This window comes from Falco cherrug, chromosome 4 (assembly GCF_023634085.1).
Source record: "Falco cherrug isolate bFalChe1 chromosome 4, bFalChe1.pri, whole genome shotgun sequence".
Classification (NCBI taxonomy): Eukaryota; Metazoa; Chordata; class Aves; order Falconiformes; family Falconidae; genus Falco; species Falco cherrug.
In genome coordinates, this window is record NC_073700.1 from 14060136 (window position 1) to 14076094 (window position 15959).

The 15959-nt window shown below is 39.5% G+C and overlaps 1 protein-coding gene across 1 annotated transcript in view; it reads left to right on the top strand.

The window, feature by feature from the left end:
• Nucleotides 1-15959, top strand: part of PRKAR2A (protein kinase cAMP-dependent type II regulatory subunit alpha) — a 68939-nt gene that overhangs the window by 39583 nt on the left and 13397 nt on the right. Inside the window, exons 3-6 of the mRNA XM_055707696.1 lie at nucleotides 3285-3337; nucleotides 4989-5072; nucleotides 8686-8792; nucleotides 15168-15321. Coding sequence (XP_055563671.1) covers nucleotides 3285-3337; nucleotides 4989-5072; nucleotides 8686-8792; nucleotides 15168-15321 — 398 coding nt within the window. The remainder of the gene's footprint in view (nucleotides 1-3284; nucleotides 3338-4988; nucleotides 5073-8685; nucleotides 8793-15167; nucleotides 15322-15959) is intronic.

Genomic DNA, 15959 nt, shown 5'->3' on the forward strand with positions numbered 1-15959 from the left:
CAGGAGTCCTGAAATTAACTTCCATAGACTTCTGACAGGGATTTGCAGAGTTTAAGGGTAATTATGGGGGTTCTTTTCAGTCCGAAGAATAGAGAAGCAATGCTGTTGGAGTAGAGATAACATGAAATGTTTTGAAGGTAAGACTGACACACAGATCTTCAAGGGTAATACATTCAGCAGTGCAGACTTCCAGGAGTAATTTACCAATTAAAAACAGTGGAAAGAAAAACTGGACATATTGTGACTTAAACCACAGGATGGTGTTCATGTAGTGTTTGTTTGCCTTTTCTTGCATTAGTCACGTTCTAAAATATTTGGAAAACGCTGTTGATTGTTATGCTTTCTGTGGGCTTTCCAGCATATCACAATATCAATTTAAGCTGGAGGTCGGAATTAATAATTTTTGTCTCTCTCCCCTTTTTTAACCTAAGCGTTACAGCTCTGTGTGCAAGTAAATAAAGTCCTGTCAGTCAGAGCTGTCAGTCAAAGTGTCTGCCCTACTGCTTCTACATGAGAAAAGAAATCCCAGCAGGAGGTTGAAGAATGAAAAGTGTAATGGGAAGGCTTTCTACATGACAACATGGGAAGAAATAGTATTTTTGCCACATTTTGGTTGTATTTCCGTGGTGCCCATTCATGGGCACTCCAGAAGTGATTTCCATATGTAAGGGAAGGGCACTACGTCTAGTCTGTATCCTTCCTGGGCTTTATGAAGCTGTTTTCGCCTCTTACTGGGTAAGATGAAATAGGGGAGACTTTCATGTACAAATCCCAACCAAAGCCGTTTGATACTGAGGTTGCAGAGAACTGTGTTGTTGTGATTGCTGCGTGTGTAAAGATAAGGTTTTGCTCATAGTGCCGTGGTAATTAAACTTGTTTTCCCAAGGAAATCTTGAAGAGAATTTCCTCGGTGCCAAAGCATATTCTTAGCAGCATATACCCTGCAATTGAGGTGGGAACAAAATCTAATTTGCAGCCTAATGTTGAGTATTTAAATGATAGAATGATACACTGAAGGTACAGTGATCTCTGAATTTATAGGGACAGGGCTTCAATGTGCTTGTATGTGAGGTACTTTCAGAAACTTACAGAAGTGCATTTATAGTATGTAGTATGGTGCATAATAAAAATTGAACTCTAGTTCCTGATAAGATATGCTGGCTGTAAAGAATAAAGATACTTTTTATCTCCAGTTTCACCATACTGTTGAAACCAAGGAGCCTTTCTTCTAAGAAAATGTTCCTTATTAGAAAATCCAAAGCTTTCACAATACAATAGACCTTGATCCTTACTGTAAAATGAAAGGAGGAGGAAAGCTTTCACACAGAAATGCTAATAATGTTCTCTTTGTTAGTGCCTTAGTATTGCATATTAAGTGGATCTTTGCCTATCAGTTCAAGTTCTGCAGCCTTGTAGGCATCAACCTTCCCATAATATAGTCATCTTTGGACGGTGTGCTGGGCTATGCCTTTTTTTTTTTTTTTCTTTTTTTTTTTTTTCCCCCAGCTGGGGAAAAATGCTGTTTGTTGTTCATAAAGTATCTGCCCTAAATGTGAGTGAACCACCCTGTTAAACTAAAAGCATGTGTGTATTGTAGGTACACTGTTAATATACCATTTCTATATTGTTAAATGGTGCAAACCAGAAGAGACAGTGTGACACTGCGTTTATTGTATGGGAATTAACTATTCTTTAAGTGCCTAATGATTACATGATTGGGTTTTTACATTGTGGTTTGATAAATTGGATGCTTGTGTTGTATTCCAGTCTCTTCAACCTCTCCAGGAAAAAAAGGAATTACAATCTAACTTGCTAAGAAAGACCTGTACCTTTTAGGCAGGGGAAAAAAATGCAAATCTTTGCTAGCAAATTATGCTGGACCTGTGCATTTTTATAGTCCTTTTGAAAGCATGATGACAAAGTCAATAGTCCTGTATGCATTTTCAAATTATTTGCAAGCTGCTGAATGCTAGGCCTTCTAGATTTTTTTTTTTTAAATCTGCTTATTTTTATTTATACTTTCCGAGCCCATTCAGCAGTTAGATGTCATTGCTGTGAGCTTCTGGGCATTCTGCCAAGTGTTCAGTATTGTCAGGGTGCTGGATAAAGTACAAAGAAAAATGCTCGTCTCTGTTTCCTTGTAAAATATTACACAAGTACTGTATAGCCTCAGAAGTAAGACCACCCTTATCAAAGTAAGAGCACAACTAGATGAAAACAGGACTGACTCTCACTTTCTCGGACTGTCTGTACAGCTAGTTAGAATGCAGAGGTCACTTTGACATGAAAGAACTGCAAATGTCCACTAATTAATAAGAAAGCTTGAGCTAGAGCGGTAGGCTTTTGGCAGCCAAAGGTGTTTGTGTTTAGTATTGTAAAATTGGGTAACAGTGTAACTGTTAAGATAAACGAAGATAAGCCTTTTCTGAAGTATTAAATCAGAACAAAAATAGTTTGAAATTTTAGAAGCTCACCATTATCATTGCCTTCAGTTGGTCCTGTAGTTACAAAGACACGTTTGGCAGAGCCTTGTTCCTGTACATTACACATGTACATACACATGAATAGTTTCCACAAATGTTATCATCCTGTTTTAAAAAAACACATTGTGTATTTTTTTAAGCTCTTTTTATATTGCAACTTGATGTTAATTTGATTCACATATAGTAAGATGTAGGAGCACATGGGTGAGGGGATTAAACATAATTTTTTGTGATAGAATATACTATGGTCAAGCTGATTGTTTCCAGGGTTAAATTTCTGCGTAAATATGATTTATCTGTATCAAAAAAATCCCATAATACAGATACTCGCAAATCTGACTTGGAGTGAGTACCACATACATCCTTGGACTTTTTTTTTTTTCTTCCCTTTTCTTTGTGTGTTTTACTGTATACGTTGCCATGCAAAGAACAAAGCAATGTACTGCGGTGTTTTTCCCCAGCATTTTAGAGAAGATGTTTGTAAATTAATCTGAATGGGGATAGTTAGGCTTTGATAAGAATTGAAAGGAAATCTGTGTGCATGCTTTGGAGTACCTGCTAGGCAAAATTATTTTCTATTGTAAGTTACAGACTTTTTACATGAGAGTTTGAGAGCAACCATGCTGTGCTTGCTCAGAGGATAGATAGGATTTAAGCCTCTGACAGTATACTGACATAAAACCAAGTTATTTGTTTTTTCTGTAGGAAGATAACATACAAAAGAAAGGAATTTAAACTTGATTTTGTTTGATGTTCTCATGTAATTGCTTATTTTTATTAATTTCCTCTTTATCTTCCAAGTTTGTGCTGAAGCTTTCAATCCAGATGAAGAGGAGGAAGATACAGAACAAAGGGTAAGAATGAGTGCATTGCATCATGCATGGTTCGATTTGCAGTTTGACAGGCAGATGTCTGTGTCACCTTTTCCCAACCATTTGTGCAATTTGTTCTGAGAGGCTCTGTGGTGTGCTGACATTGAGAAAGTGACATTGCTCTGAAATTTAGGGCCACTTTGTCTCATGCACTTTTTTTAGTCACTGTAGCTTTAATATAATTTTACTTCAAAGGATTCGAGAGCTGTGTTTAAGTCTACCATCTTTAAAATTTTGGATATTTTCCTTTCTTAATTATCTTAAAACTGTTGAGGCAATTCTTAAAGCATGTATGCTGTTGGGAAGAATTAGTTAAGCTTTACCGCAGCTGTTTCTTTATGGGTGCTTAAAATTCCTCACATGCTTTTTACTGCCTTTCTTGTCAAAGCAGTTCTGCCTGGTTAGGAGAAATACTTTGCTGAAATGTTTTGACTGTGGCCACCAGTTCTGTTGTTTTTGAAAGGTGGGAATTTCTAGGAATTGCAAGTCCAGATACTGTAATTGTATGTATGTCTTCAGAGATGCTTTTATGTGAGTAAATCTGGTAGCCTGGCTGGTGAGGGTCAGTGTTTTCTCTTGACTTCTGGTGATCCTTTTCCAAATTACATCTCAAGGATGCTTACACTTCTGCAATGAATATTTAGGTCTAGTTTCATTTGTCTTTAAAAACCACAACGCTTCATAAATAAGATGCTATTAAAAAAAATTCTGTGTCTCTGATCATCCAAATATTTGTAAACCTGGATACATTTATTTTATCAAAAGTCTTAATTTTCCTGACTAATGATTCAATATTCAGTTTTTTCTTAAAACAAGGATCTGAGATCTGCTCAACTTTGGACAATGAAATTTAGAAATTTAGAATATTAGAAATACCTATTAATGTAACTGTGTTTTGGAATCCTTGTTATTCCAGAAATTCCAGAAATATAGCTCATGTGGTGAATGTGAGGTAATTAATATTTTTTTTCTATGTTTTCCTAATTATCCTCCAACAAGCACATATATAAACATTTTTATGACACAGCGAGTGTTGGTTCCTTTAACCTGATGAGATGTTTATAAATGGAAAGAAATAACAAAAATTTTTCTCTTAAACAGCAAAGCTTTTATTTAAGTAATTTTGTTGAAAAAATAAAATACTACTTAGGTAACTTCTGTTACTAGGTGGACTGAGATACATATGTATCAAATCTTATATGCTACTTATATGGCAACAGTAAGTATATTGGGATTGATATAGCCAGAGTTTAGAAAGAAAACTGTTGACTTTTTCCTCTGTTCCAGCTTCTCAAGCCTTGACTGTATCTGTGGCTGGGTTAGAAGGGGAAGGGAAAAGAAAAGGCATCTTCCTTCTTGTCTGTCTTGACTGTTATTTTGCATGTGTTAATTGTCAGCATAATATATTTCATACATACATATTTCATACATACATGTATAAAATATAATATACATATGTCTTCCATTCTGTCTTGCATTGTATGCATAAATACTGTTTATGCAAACAACAAAAAAGAGCTGTATACTTTAACACTCTTAAATTGTGTTCTGCTTTTTCACTCTGAAGTGTGGGTTCAGTCTATAATCCTATTCCTTTGTTGTCATGACAATTTTGTTTTACTTTGTTTTAAAGGTAGTTCATCCAAAAACTGATGAACAACGATGCAGACTGCAGGAAGCATGTAAAGATATCCTGCTCTTCAAAAACCTAGATCAGGTAATAAAGTTGTAAGGAAACCTTAAATGGAGTTGGCAGTTTGTAGGTACAGGTAATAGCATGATCTAACAGTCCAGACACTTGTTTGCATTGTGACAGTTCATGGATTATTAATTATATGCAGGCTGGATTGGGATGTGTGTTTGGAGATCAGCACTGAATGAACAATATGAACAAATACCATGATTGTCAGATTCCTCTCCCTGCAAATTCATTTATTTTTTTTCTGTTAGAGAAAAGTTTGGTGTTTGGGGCTTTTTTGTGGTTTTGTGGTGGGGTGTTTTGTAATTCTTTTGCTTATCTTTCAGTATGTGCTGTTGGGTGCCGTTGCACCTGATTTCCTTTTCCCTAGGAAGCAGTTCATAATTTTATGGGCAATTTAAAAAGGAAATTACTTACACAATTGTGATACTGAACGCTATCCACATTTGCATGAATTCAGGTTGCTGCACCTTTTTCTTAAATGCCTATATGTTAGTAAATTTTTTCTAAATGAATAGAAAGTCATGTTTTTAGGTTGTTCTATTCTTACTCATTTTTATTGCTGAAGTTGGTTATTAGTTACTCATTGCCTCAGCATGGAGTTTTAATGATGACTCTCCATTACTCGCATTTATTAATCTTAATTGGTATGAATTTTTTTAATGAGGATCATAGGATAATTCAGGAACAGACCTTTGGAGATCCTCTAACCCAGCCTCTGAGAGGCCATAGAGTAAATGCATCTCATCTCTGGTCTGGTGTTTCCATGAAAACTGAACTGACACCTCTGCTACAGGTTGGGGAAGAATGAAAGCTGTAACACCAGCAATGGGTCCGGGCAGCTTTGTGGTTTGAATCATTGAGCTATACCTGAGCTATGAAAGGATGGATGTTGATAGCTTATGGTTTCAGAAGCACTGCTGTCCTGGAAAACCAGGAAGTTCTCCCAGTTCCTGGTTGCTGTACAAACTCAAGAGTCACTGAACTGCATTCTCAAAATAATCATTGGAGGCTTTTGATTGCAGCAGGATTGAGGAACTGACATTCTGTCAAAAAGTTTCCCTGAAAGCTGTCCTTTCCAAGACTGACCTTTTGGTGTTCTGAGATTCCTGTTGTCGTTAAACCTATTTACTTAAGACATTTTAAAGGTTTCTTTTGCAAGTAATCTGATGATGTATGGTAAAAAATTAAACCTATTTAAGAACATTCAGCAGCTCAAGGGGTATGTGCAAGATGTGATCGCCATTCAGATTGAGTAGGCTGATCTTTTAGCTTCCAGCAAAATCACCCAGAAGCAAAAATTGATAACCAGTTTATATTCAAAGATGACTTCAAAAAACAGTTTTGAGCTGAGAAAGTGGGCTTGGAAAAATACTGCTTTATGGGAAAGCTTTTTAAGCAGCTGAGAGGTAATGGAGATTATCTTAATTGCAACTGTTAAAGACTCAGGCTTTAAGATAGCACATGGCTGAAAAAGATGACTGCAGTCCATACGTTGATTGTAGTATGATAAAGGGCACTTAGGAGAGAGGGAAAAGCTTTCCTAGTAATTGGGTACAAAGGGAGTATGGAACTTGCATCCTTTCACCCTTCCTCCCAATAACTTTTTACCTCTCTCTGAATAATGGGGCTGGTTTGGAAGGTTGGCTGTAGAATACACACTGAAAGGCAGAATGCATGGCTGCTGCTTTTGCTCAGTGTGCAATGCCCTTGAATAATTGTGAGGAACACTTTCAAATTAAGACTCAAAATACGTTCTTTTGCTTCTTAACCTCTAAAAAGCACCATGTAAAACTGTTAAATACAAGCAAACAAACTCAGCAACAAAACTGCATAAAACCCCTTTAGAAGTAAATATGATTGTGTGACTCAAATGTCCTGGCCCGATTAATCCCTTTTCCACTGGCTGCATTTAGGTGAACTGTGCTGAATCTAGGCCCAGTGGCTCAACAGCCCTTTTAAATGTCTTTACTTGCATGAGTAGTTGCTGTAATACTTGGTATCAAGCATGAGGGAGCCAGTGTCCAGTGGATCACTTCTAGCAAGGTGAACTAAATTGAACTCAAATTCAGATTGTCACAGAGTTTAACACTGAGATTTTGAGCATCCCCAGCGATAAACTTGGTTTATGTTTCAAAATAAAGTGCTAGGGGAGTAATAACTTCTCTGCTGTTAGAAGCTCTGTATGATATATTATGCATGGGCTCCACAGTGTCTTATGAGTCTATAGAATCCTGGTTACAGGATTTGTAATTTGTAATATTGAATTTTGTACTGGGTGAGAGCAACAACTGTTATCCTTACCAGCAAGGCTTCTCAGGGTGCTCAGTACCCATGTTTAAAGCAAGACAGCTTTTTACAGTTCAGAAATCTGACGAAGCTTGTCCTTTTATTGACAGTTTTATTTACTTCAAATGCTAAGTCTCTGCCTGTTTATCTTCCAAATAAAGCATTTTTGAGTTACAGTATTTTAAAAAAGCTCTTTAAAAATCTCCATTTCTTGTTTTCTGACAACTGCTACTTAAATGCATGCTGTGAAATACGTAGTTAAAAGAAATTGCTTTCATGCAATGATTGTTTAGTTTAAATATCAGGAGAGTTTTTAAAGACAAGAAAACAGGATTCTAGTGAAAAGATAGGCAATATTTTCAATATAGTGGTGCCTACAAATACTGCAATGATTATTCCTAATTTAAGGAGCACAGTAAATATGTCAAGTGTATCTAGCAGCATAAAGACTAGTTTGCGTGTTCATGCGGTATATTTTTAGTAACTCAGCTGTGATCTACATCTTCAGCTTTGAACATCTAGTCATTGAAAATGCAATGGAAGTCTGTTGTTAATGGACTTTGGAACAACTGAGATAGTGAAGCGGGTCAGCACTGAGACAAGGCATTTATATGGCATCATATCTCTGGGCTTTCACAGCTTCCCTGGCTGTGCTGCCTACAAAATAAGGTTTAGTCATGGCTCACCAGAGAAACCTAGCCTGAGTCTGCTGTGCAGACCACCATTATCCCACGTTCTGTATGTGCTTCCCATCTGTACCTATTTGATCTTGTCTTGTGCTGGATTTGCAGGTCCTCCAAGACACAAACTATCTTGTTTGTATAGAGTCTTGTCCAGTACGGTCCTGAATCATGACTGGGGCTCTTAGATGATGACAGTACAGATAAGTTACTAACAAATTGTGGTGCAGTTTCTACATATGTACATATAATGCATGTTGACATAAATCAATATGTATCAGTTGCAGTGATGCTGTGTCAGATTATACCAAGTGAGACCTTGCTGTATGTGTGCGCTTTGGCACTGAAATGATAGGCGTAAGTTAAGCCGTTTGGACATAAATTTGAGATGATAGCTCTTCCGTAATGGAAGCATCTATGGTTTTCTGCATTATTGAACTTAGATTAATAAGCTGGAAGTGAGGTGCTAGTGGAAATCAACATTTAATATCAGCATTACTTGTATTTGCATACAGTAAAAGTAACGCAACGCATGTTACCCTTCACTATCCAGATTGTCACATGAACTTTTATCCACCCTTGTCTAGCAGTAATGCTAAGGTGTATTTTTCTGAGAGGTTTTTTTGTTTGTGTTTTTCCTCCTCCTCCTGTTTGTTTTATAGGAGCAGCTGTCTCAGGTCCTTGATGCCATGTTTGAGAGGAAGGTGAAACCTCAGGAACATGTAATTGACCAAGGTGATGATGGAGACAACTTCTATGTTGTTGAGCGGTAAGCAACTGTGCCTTTGAAATGTAGAGTATGTTTTTTTCCAGTTTCTTAGAAATGGCAGGGAAGTGCTTACTGTAGGACAGTTTCTGAAGTAAACTTACTTTTTGCATTCATTGCCTCTTTCTTTGATCTTTCCATTTTCCTCTTTAGGCCTCCACTGACTTTTGAATCATTTGCCCATGGGCAATCAGATTTGACAGAGGTGGACATTTCAAACCTGCTGGGTTTTAACGTGTTCTGTGTGACTGTGTGAAAACTCAAATACCACTTTCTCTGAGGAAAGGGCCGCAGCATGAGCTTGCCTATAATTTGTTCAGTTTAGCTTCTGTGCCCATCAGCATATGCATAGCTTAAACCCAGCCATATTATGTGCTGTTTCTAGACCAAGATGTGTTTCTTCTGAAGAAACCATATGGTAAGGAAGGGAAGAAGAATACAGGAAATAAAAACCCGTGGTAGTGGCTACCATGGAACAACCTGGACTTTGTCCAATTAGTTTTGACCACTTGACTTCAGAGACTTATGGTTTCTTTTCTTCTGTTTGTCATGTGACTTGTATTTGCACAGTTTAAGGTGCCATTTTGCAATTTCTTACATTAAGCAAATTCACATAATTTTGTAGATCACATATACGTGCAACAGCCATATAATAGAAATGTGGTGCGTGCACATTTTGAGTATCTTTTGCCCTTTTGGAAGAAATTTTGGCTAACGTCACTTTTAATCACATAATGGTCAGGGTTGGAAGGGACCTCTTGGGATCTAGTCCAACCTCCTGCGAAGGCAGGTTCACTGAGAGCAGTCTGCACAGAGTCACATCCAGGCGGGTTTTGAATGTCTCCAGAGAAAGGAGACTCCACAATCTCTGGGCAGCCTGTGCCAGTGCTGTGTCACCCTTAAGGTAAAGAAGTTCTTCCTCATATTCAGATGGAACTGCCTGTGTTGCAGTTTGTGCCCGTTGCCTCTTGTTCTGTCACTGGGCACCACTGAAAAGAGCCTGGCCCCGTCCTCTTGGCCCCATCGCCCTTCAGATATTTGTGGACATTGGTAAGTTCCCCTCTCAGCTTTCTCTTCTCCAGGCTAAACAGGCCCAGCTCTCTCAGCCTTTCCTCATAAGGAAAAGGAGGAAAGCCCTCTCATCATCTTTGTAGCTCTCTGCTGAACCCTCTCCAGCAGTTCCCTGTCTCTCTTGAACTGGGGAGCCCAGAACGGGACACAGCACTCCAGATGCAGCCTCACCAGGGCGGAGCAGAGGGTGAGGATTGCCTCCCTTGACCTGCTTGGCCTCAAGGGTACACTGCTGGCCCGTGGGCAACTTGCCGTCCACCAGAACTCCCAGGTCCTTCTCTGCAGAGCTGCCTTTCAGCAGGTCAGCCCCCAGCCTGTGCTGATGCATGGGGATGTTCCTCCCCAGGTGCAGGACCTTACACTTGCCCTTACTGAATTTCATGAGGTTCCTCTCCACCCAGCTCTCCAGCCTGTCCAGGTCTCACTGAATGGCAGCACAGCCTCCGGTGTATCAGCTACTCCTCCCAGTTTTGTATGATCAGCAAACTTGCTGAGGGCGCGCTCTGTCCCTTCTTCCAGGTCATTGATGAATAAGTTGAATAGGACTGGACCCAGTACTGACCTCTGGGGAACACTGCGAGCTACAGGCCTCCAGCCAGACTCGGCGCACCCCTCTGAGCTCTGCCATTCAGCCAGTTCTCGGTCCATGTCACTGTCCTCTCATCTAGTCCACACTTCCTGAGCTTACCTATGAGGATGTTACAGGAGACAGTGTCAAAAGCCTTGCTGAGGTTAAGGGAGGCAACATCCACTGCTCTCCCCTCATCTGCCCAGCTAGTCAGTCCGTCATAGAAGGTTTCCATCACTGTATTTGCAGAAGAATTAAGGACAGAGATCTATTTCTTCCCGTAAAACTCTAATATTAAACAGAGTATTACTGACCTAATTGTAAGTGTCTGTTGGAACACAATCTTAGGAAAGTACTTCTTTGATGCACTGTTATCTTCCTTATCACTGAAATGATGGCACCATTAGTACTGTATTAAATGCTTTCAAAGCAGTTCTTCAAGGCAGTGTGTTGCCTTTTGAATTGTCATCTGTGCTGTTTAAGGAGTTTGAAAAATAATTTATAGGTTAAAAATTGTTCATTTTAAATGATCCTTGTTTATTTTAAGTACATTCCCCTTTCTGATTAGTGGAATTACAGAACATAAGGCGACCTTGAATATAGTCTGACCATATGCCCATTGTTCTGTCCTCTGCCACACCGTACCATTAGCCTAAACCAGTGCTCCATTTCTGCACTTAGTTACCTCCCTCAGCTTCTGTGCCTCAGGCCAATCCCAAGTCTTTGGCCAGATAGGACTAGTTCTTTCTTTGCCATGTTCACTGGGGAGATCAGGCTGTCCCAGGTAAGAGTAAGGTGCTGCAGACTAAAACTCACGGGAGCCAGAGCCACCAGCTCTGAAAAGCTGAGATGTGTACAGAGCAGCAGTTCCTAATCTTGAGGAAACTTAAAAGCAGTTTGGGAGCATCTCAAAAATGTTAGATGCCATCAGCCTATTTTAGTTTATTTTTGAGTAAGTTTCTTAACCTGTTGGCTACTAAAAAGCTCTTCCTACTACAAGTTTTAAAACAAAGAAGTGAAATGGAACCTTGTCTTTGATATTCAGGTAAATGTTTTTATGGTCTCTGTTCTACAGATTTAATGCTATTTCACAATGTTTTTTTCTATCAAGAAGTAGTTGAGTTAGGAGGTTTCATGTTTTTAAGTTTTTGTTTTATTTTACTCTTAAGGTATAATACAGTAACATAAATATGTTGCCAAAAGTATGTGTCAGAAAGGCTATACAGTGAGGGAAATAAAACTTGATTTTTGTCTAGCAATACAGCGTACCAGCCTTTGCTGTAAACACTTGGGTGCACCTCTTACGTTGGCTATTCAGTTACTATAAAGAAATAAACAGTTACAGATTTTTCTGGCCTCCTCACTCCCTTTCCAGTCGTCCTCCTGCCACCCACCCAATTTTTGATGCAAAAGAATAGCAGGAAAGCTACACTATTTCCATTTGCCTGCAAGTGCAAATTCAGAGGACTGGCTCTTTCAAGGCCTCAGTAGGCATGTCTTGTTACTTTTGAGTCATTAATGCCTAAATATCCCTGGATGAGTTTCTTCCTGTCTGAATGAACAGTGACTTTGTGTTGCAGATCTAACTCTTCAGCTTCTTGTCTGCGTAGAAAAACAGGCTTTCTAGCACAGACCCCTTCACACACATTCTCCTCAGCCTTCTGTTCTTAATATTCCCTCGCCAGATCACTTTTGTCTGAGTGTCTTTTACCATGCACAGGGGGGCAGCAGGCAGGACAGATGCAACCTGAGGGTGCAGCAGCTATTTAGTGTTTACTACATAGAAGGGAGAGCTAGGATGAATGTGTTGCGTGGCTAAATATTAGTATGCTTATCACTGCTGAGGAGGCACCTAGCGCTGGCCTCGGTTGCCTCTTGGAACAGACCAATCCACAATCTTGCTGAGTTGCCCTCTTCTCCTTTTCTGCTTTTTTTTTCCTTGGGGTTTTATATTTTTTCCTGTCAGTGTTTTTCTTTTGAGTCCTTGAGCTCCTAACGATTACCATCTCAACAATTACACTTTGGTCTGTGTTTTTATTCCTCTTACCTTGCAGGGCTTTAGCTCGTGAACTGTCTCACAGCTCAGCAACAGTTTGCTCAATAAAGCTGAGCCAAGGTCATCCAGTGGTGCCTCACCAGTTTAGTCCTTGGGCCACAGACAGCTGAATGCTTGCTGAAGGTTACATGGCTATAGTTATTTGGAAATAAATGGTTCTAGTAAGTGACTTTCAGGCTGTGAGGGATGGGAGGAAGTTGTTGCATTTGCTTAAGGTGCTCACAGATGGCTCTTCCAGATCAAAAAGCCTCTGAAAACAGTGGCTCTGGTGCCGTTGAGAAACATTAAATAAATGTTGGACATTACAATAATTAGCGAAACTTCCCATCAATGCTAATCCTTATTTAGTTTACTGTTAGTACGCTGTAGGTTTCTTTTCCCTGTCTCCTAAGTGTGAGTAAGTGGTTGAGTGTAAAAGGTGTCTGGTAAGGATGTTACAAAATCTTCATGCGCATGGCTTCCTCTTTTAGCATTCTGGGTGACTGAGACTAGATTTCTTAGATCTTCTGACGTGTCTGAAGCCCATCTACTGTTGATCCAGTAGCCAAACTTTTCTCTGGGTCTGAAAGGCTTTGATACAGTAGACCCACAATTCATTGTGTAAAGCTTCCTCACTTTGATGTATTTTAATTGCTTGTTTGTTTGCACATAATGTCCACTTTGTGGAACATCCTCCAAATGAAAGTGGCATAAAGCTGTCCTGTAGTATGCGGTTTTTTTAGATGCAGCAGTGTTCAAAGATATCTTAACAAACCCAGAGCTGTCCATCAGCAATCCTGGAAGACCCTCTGCTGTTAATACTAGGCAGGTCTCACCAGTGAGTCTGTTTCCATACTTGTTTACCATGAGAAGTTGCACCTACTACCATTTCTGTTGATTCTTAGGGGTTTGTATTTTTTTTCCTTATATGCCTAATGATGTTCTGGGAGATAATACCATTCCTTCTGACAAAGATATCTAAACTTCTGGGAAAAATTATATGCATGTTCAGCTGTTTAAAGCCAGGAAGGTGTTCCCTGCTTGCTTTCTTCAGGGCATGATATGTTTTGTAAAGTCTCTTAGGCCAGTGACTAGTCCGTGAACAATTTCTGGTGCCATAGCCATGAATTAATCAATTCTAGTTAAGCTATATTTTTAAATTATTTTTAAAGCTCCAAGCATAATACAGTCCTGAGGGTGCTACAGACACTTGTTTGACTCGTAAAGGGCTACTTTTCTATGCATAGCCTGTTTCTTCATGTGTACTTGCTGTGGTGCTGTTTGATACATATTTGTGTCTTGAGCTTTGACTTGCTGGACTTGTACCTGCATCTTCATCAGAGTAGTCTTTTGGTTCATAGTAAATTCTGGGACACTGTTCCCTTAAATTCATTATAACGTAAGAAGTGTGCCTCTTGGAGAACAGGATGAGGCGGCCTTTCCAATTTAAACAGGTTACAGCTCCCTCTGATCTAAGTGCAAGGAAGCTTCCAGTGCTCGAACGCTTTCCTCTTGATCTGTTCAGAGATCCTGGCTAGAAGTCATCAGCTGTAGAGAGCTTTCCTGTTTTTAGAAGTGAGCTATAACAAAATCCAACCAAACAAAAAAATAAAAGGAATTAAAAACCTTTTAGCTTGGCTTTAATTTGAAGCCAGTGACTAGAGTGGAACCTGTAATGTTCTGCAAAACTGCATCCCACAGCGTCATCTCCACACACAGAGCTTTGTGAGAGTCCAGTGGATGCTCTTCAATTTTGAACATTGCATGCTATAACCTACGTACTTCAGTAGCCACACCTCCATGAAAATGGTGATAAAATTGGTTGGTTCAACTGTCAGCACGCTTGGAGTTGCAATGGTGCGAAGTTGAACTGAGTGATAAAAGCTTTGGTCATAAGGGAGCTATTAGACAAATACCAGGTGAGAAATGGTTGCCTCTGGAGATCTCTGTGCTACAGTGCAAGGATGTGGCATGTGTAACGTCTTGGAACTAGCCTTAAATCCTCCAGCCTGAGGATCAGGAAGTGCTGCTTGTAATAAGACTGGTCAGTTTGCACTGCAAAATTCACTTAGCATCTTTGGTATTTTAAAGAAAGGTCCTTTTCTGTGATCTTTGTGCTTCTGTAGCGTTGCTGTTGTCCACAGAAGAACTGGATAGTTTGACTCTAGCACGGGCATATGCAGGTACAAGCTACAATTGCGTCTTGGGGTTATAATACAGACATACCCTTAATCGGCAATCGAGGCAAAACCGTAGGAGCACGTGAGCAGTTGGACTGAGTGTATCCCAAAGGTACTGCAGCAACACCATCGCAGAGAAAATGGGTTTGGATGAATCCAAGTCACTCTAAAGAGGCCTCACTGGATAAAGTGCATGCTGTGAGAGGACAAATACTGTTAAAAGATGATGAAACTACCTATCACCCTAGCCAGAACACTTACAATAGCAGTGTCAAAATACTATGCAGAGGAAATCAAGTAGATTCTGCCCAGATCCATCAGGAGTGAAATGCTTTATTAAGAGAGAATGGTTGTGAAAATAGTGTAGAAAGAAGCAGCTTAGTATCAGGCAATTGGAAAGCTCAATAAAGCATGTTCCATCTCACGCAGCAGTAAGAGGACTATTTATATAACAGCAAGAAGCTGTTTTTATGATTTATACTGGAATGTTGTCTAACAAAAAGCGTCTATTCCATTTTTTCCAGGGGGTTGTATGATATTGTTGTAGCAAAAGACAACCAGTCACGCTGTGTGGGCCGCTATGATAATCATGGCAGTTTTGGGGAACTGGCATTGATGTACAACACTCCTAGAGCTGCCACCATCGTTGCCACAACAGAAGGAGCCCTTTGGGGACTGGTAAGGAAAGAATTTAAAATACTAACTCACGGTGTTCAGTGCTTGTCTTGGTATGGCTCCTTGTGTTAATAGCTATTTTATCACTATCTGTTATCTCACCTCCTGGCATAAGAGATCCATAGCGCAAATCTTTTTGGCCACCTTTCTAGAAAAACTTGTCTGTAAAAGCTCTTATCTCTAGTTTTATCTGTCCCTTTATTGTCTTGCATTTGCTGTAATTATGGCTTTTGTTGGGGGTGGGGGAGAACCCCTGGTTTTGTTTTCATCCTGCAGAGGACAGTGGAGGCATTAATGCACATATTTTATGACAGGGTGGGAAACAATACCTAAATTAGGTTCTTTATTTTCAACTCAGCTTCCTATAATTTTGTTTGCTTTAAGAAGAATGGAAAGGTGTTAATTATCTTCTTGAGGATGCCAGTAATTTGAAGAGCTAGGAGAACTGCCCAAAGCTTTGTTTTCCTTCAAAATAAACTGCCATGATGTTTCTGGTCCCTTTGTGTTACCCTGGAAGATGTTCTCAGGTCAGCCTGACCTATGAGATACCAAACCAAATGATGGTGTTGCTTTGTCTCTAGCCCAGCAGTGCTGAATGCAAAGCTGTAGGCGTTACTTTCCTTTTTTAGTTCTTTTCTCTG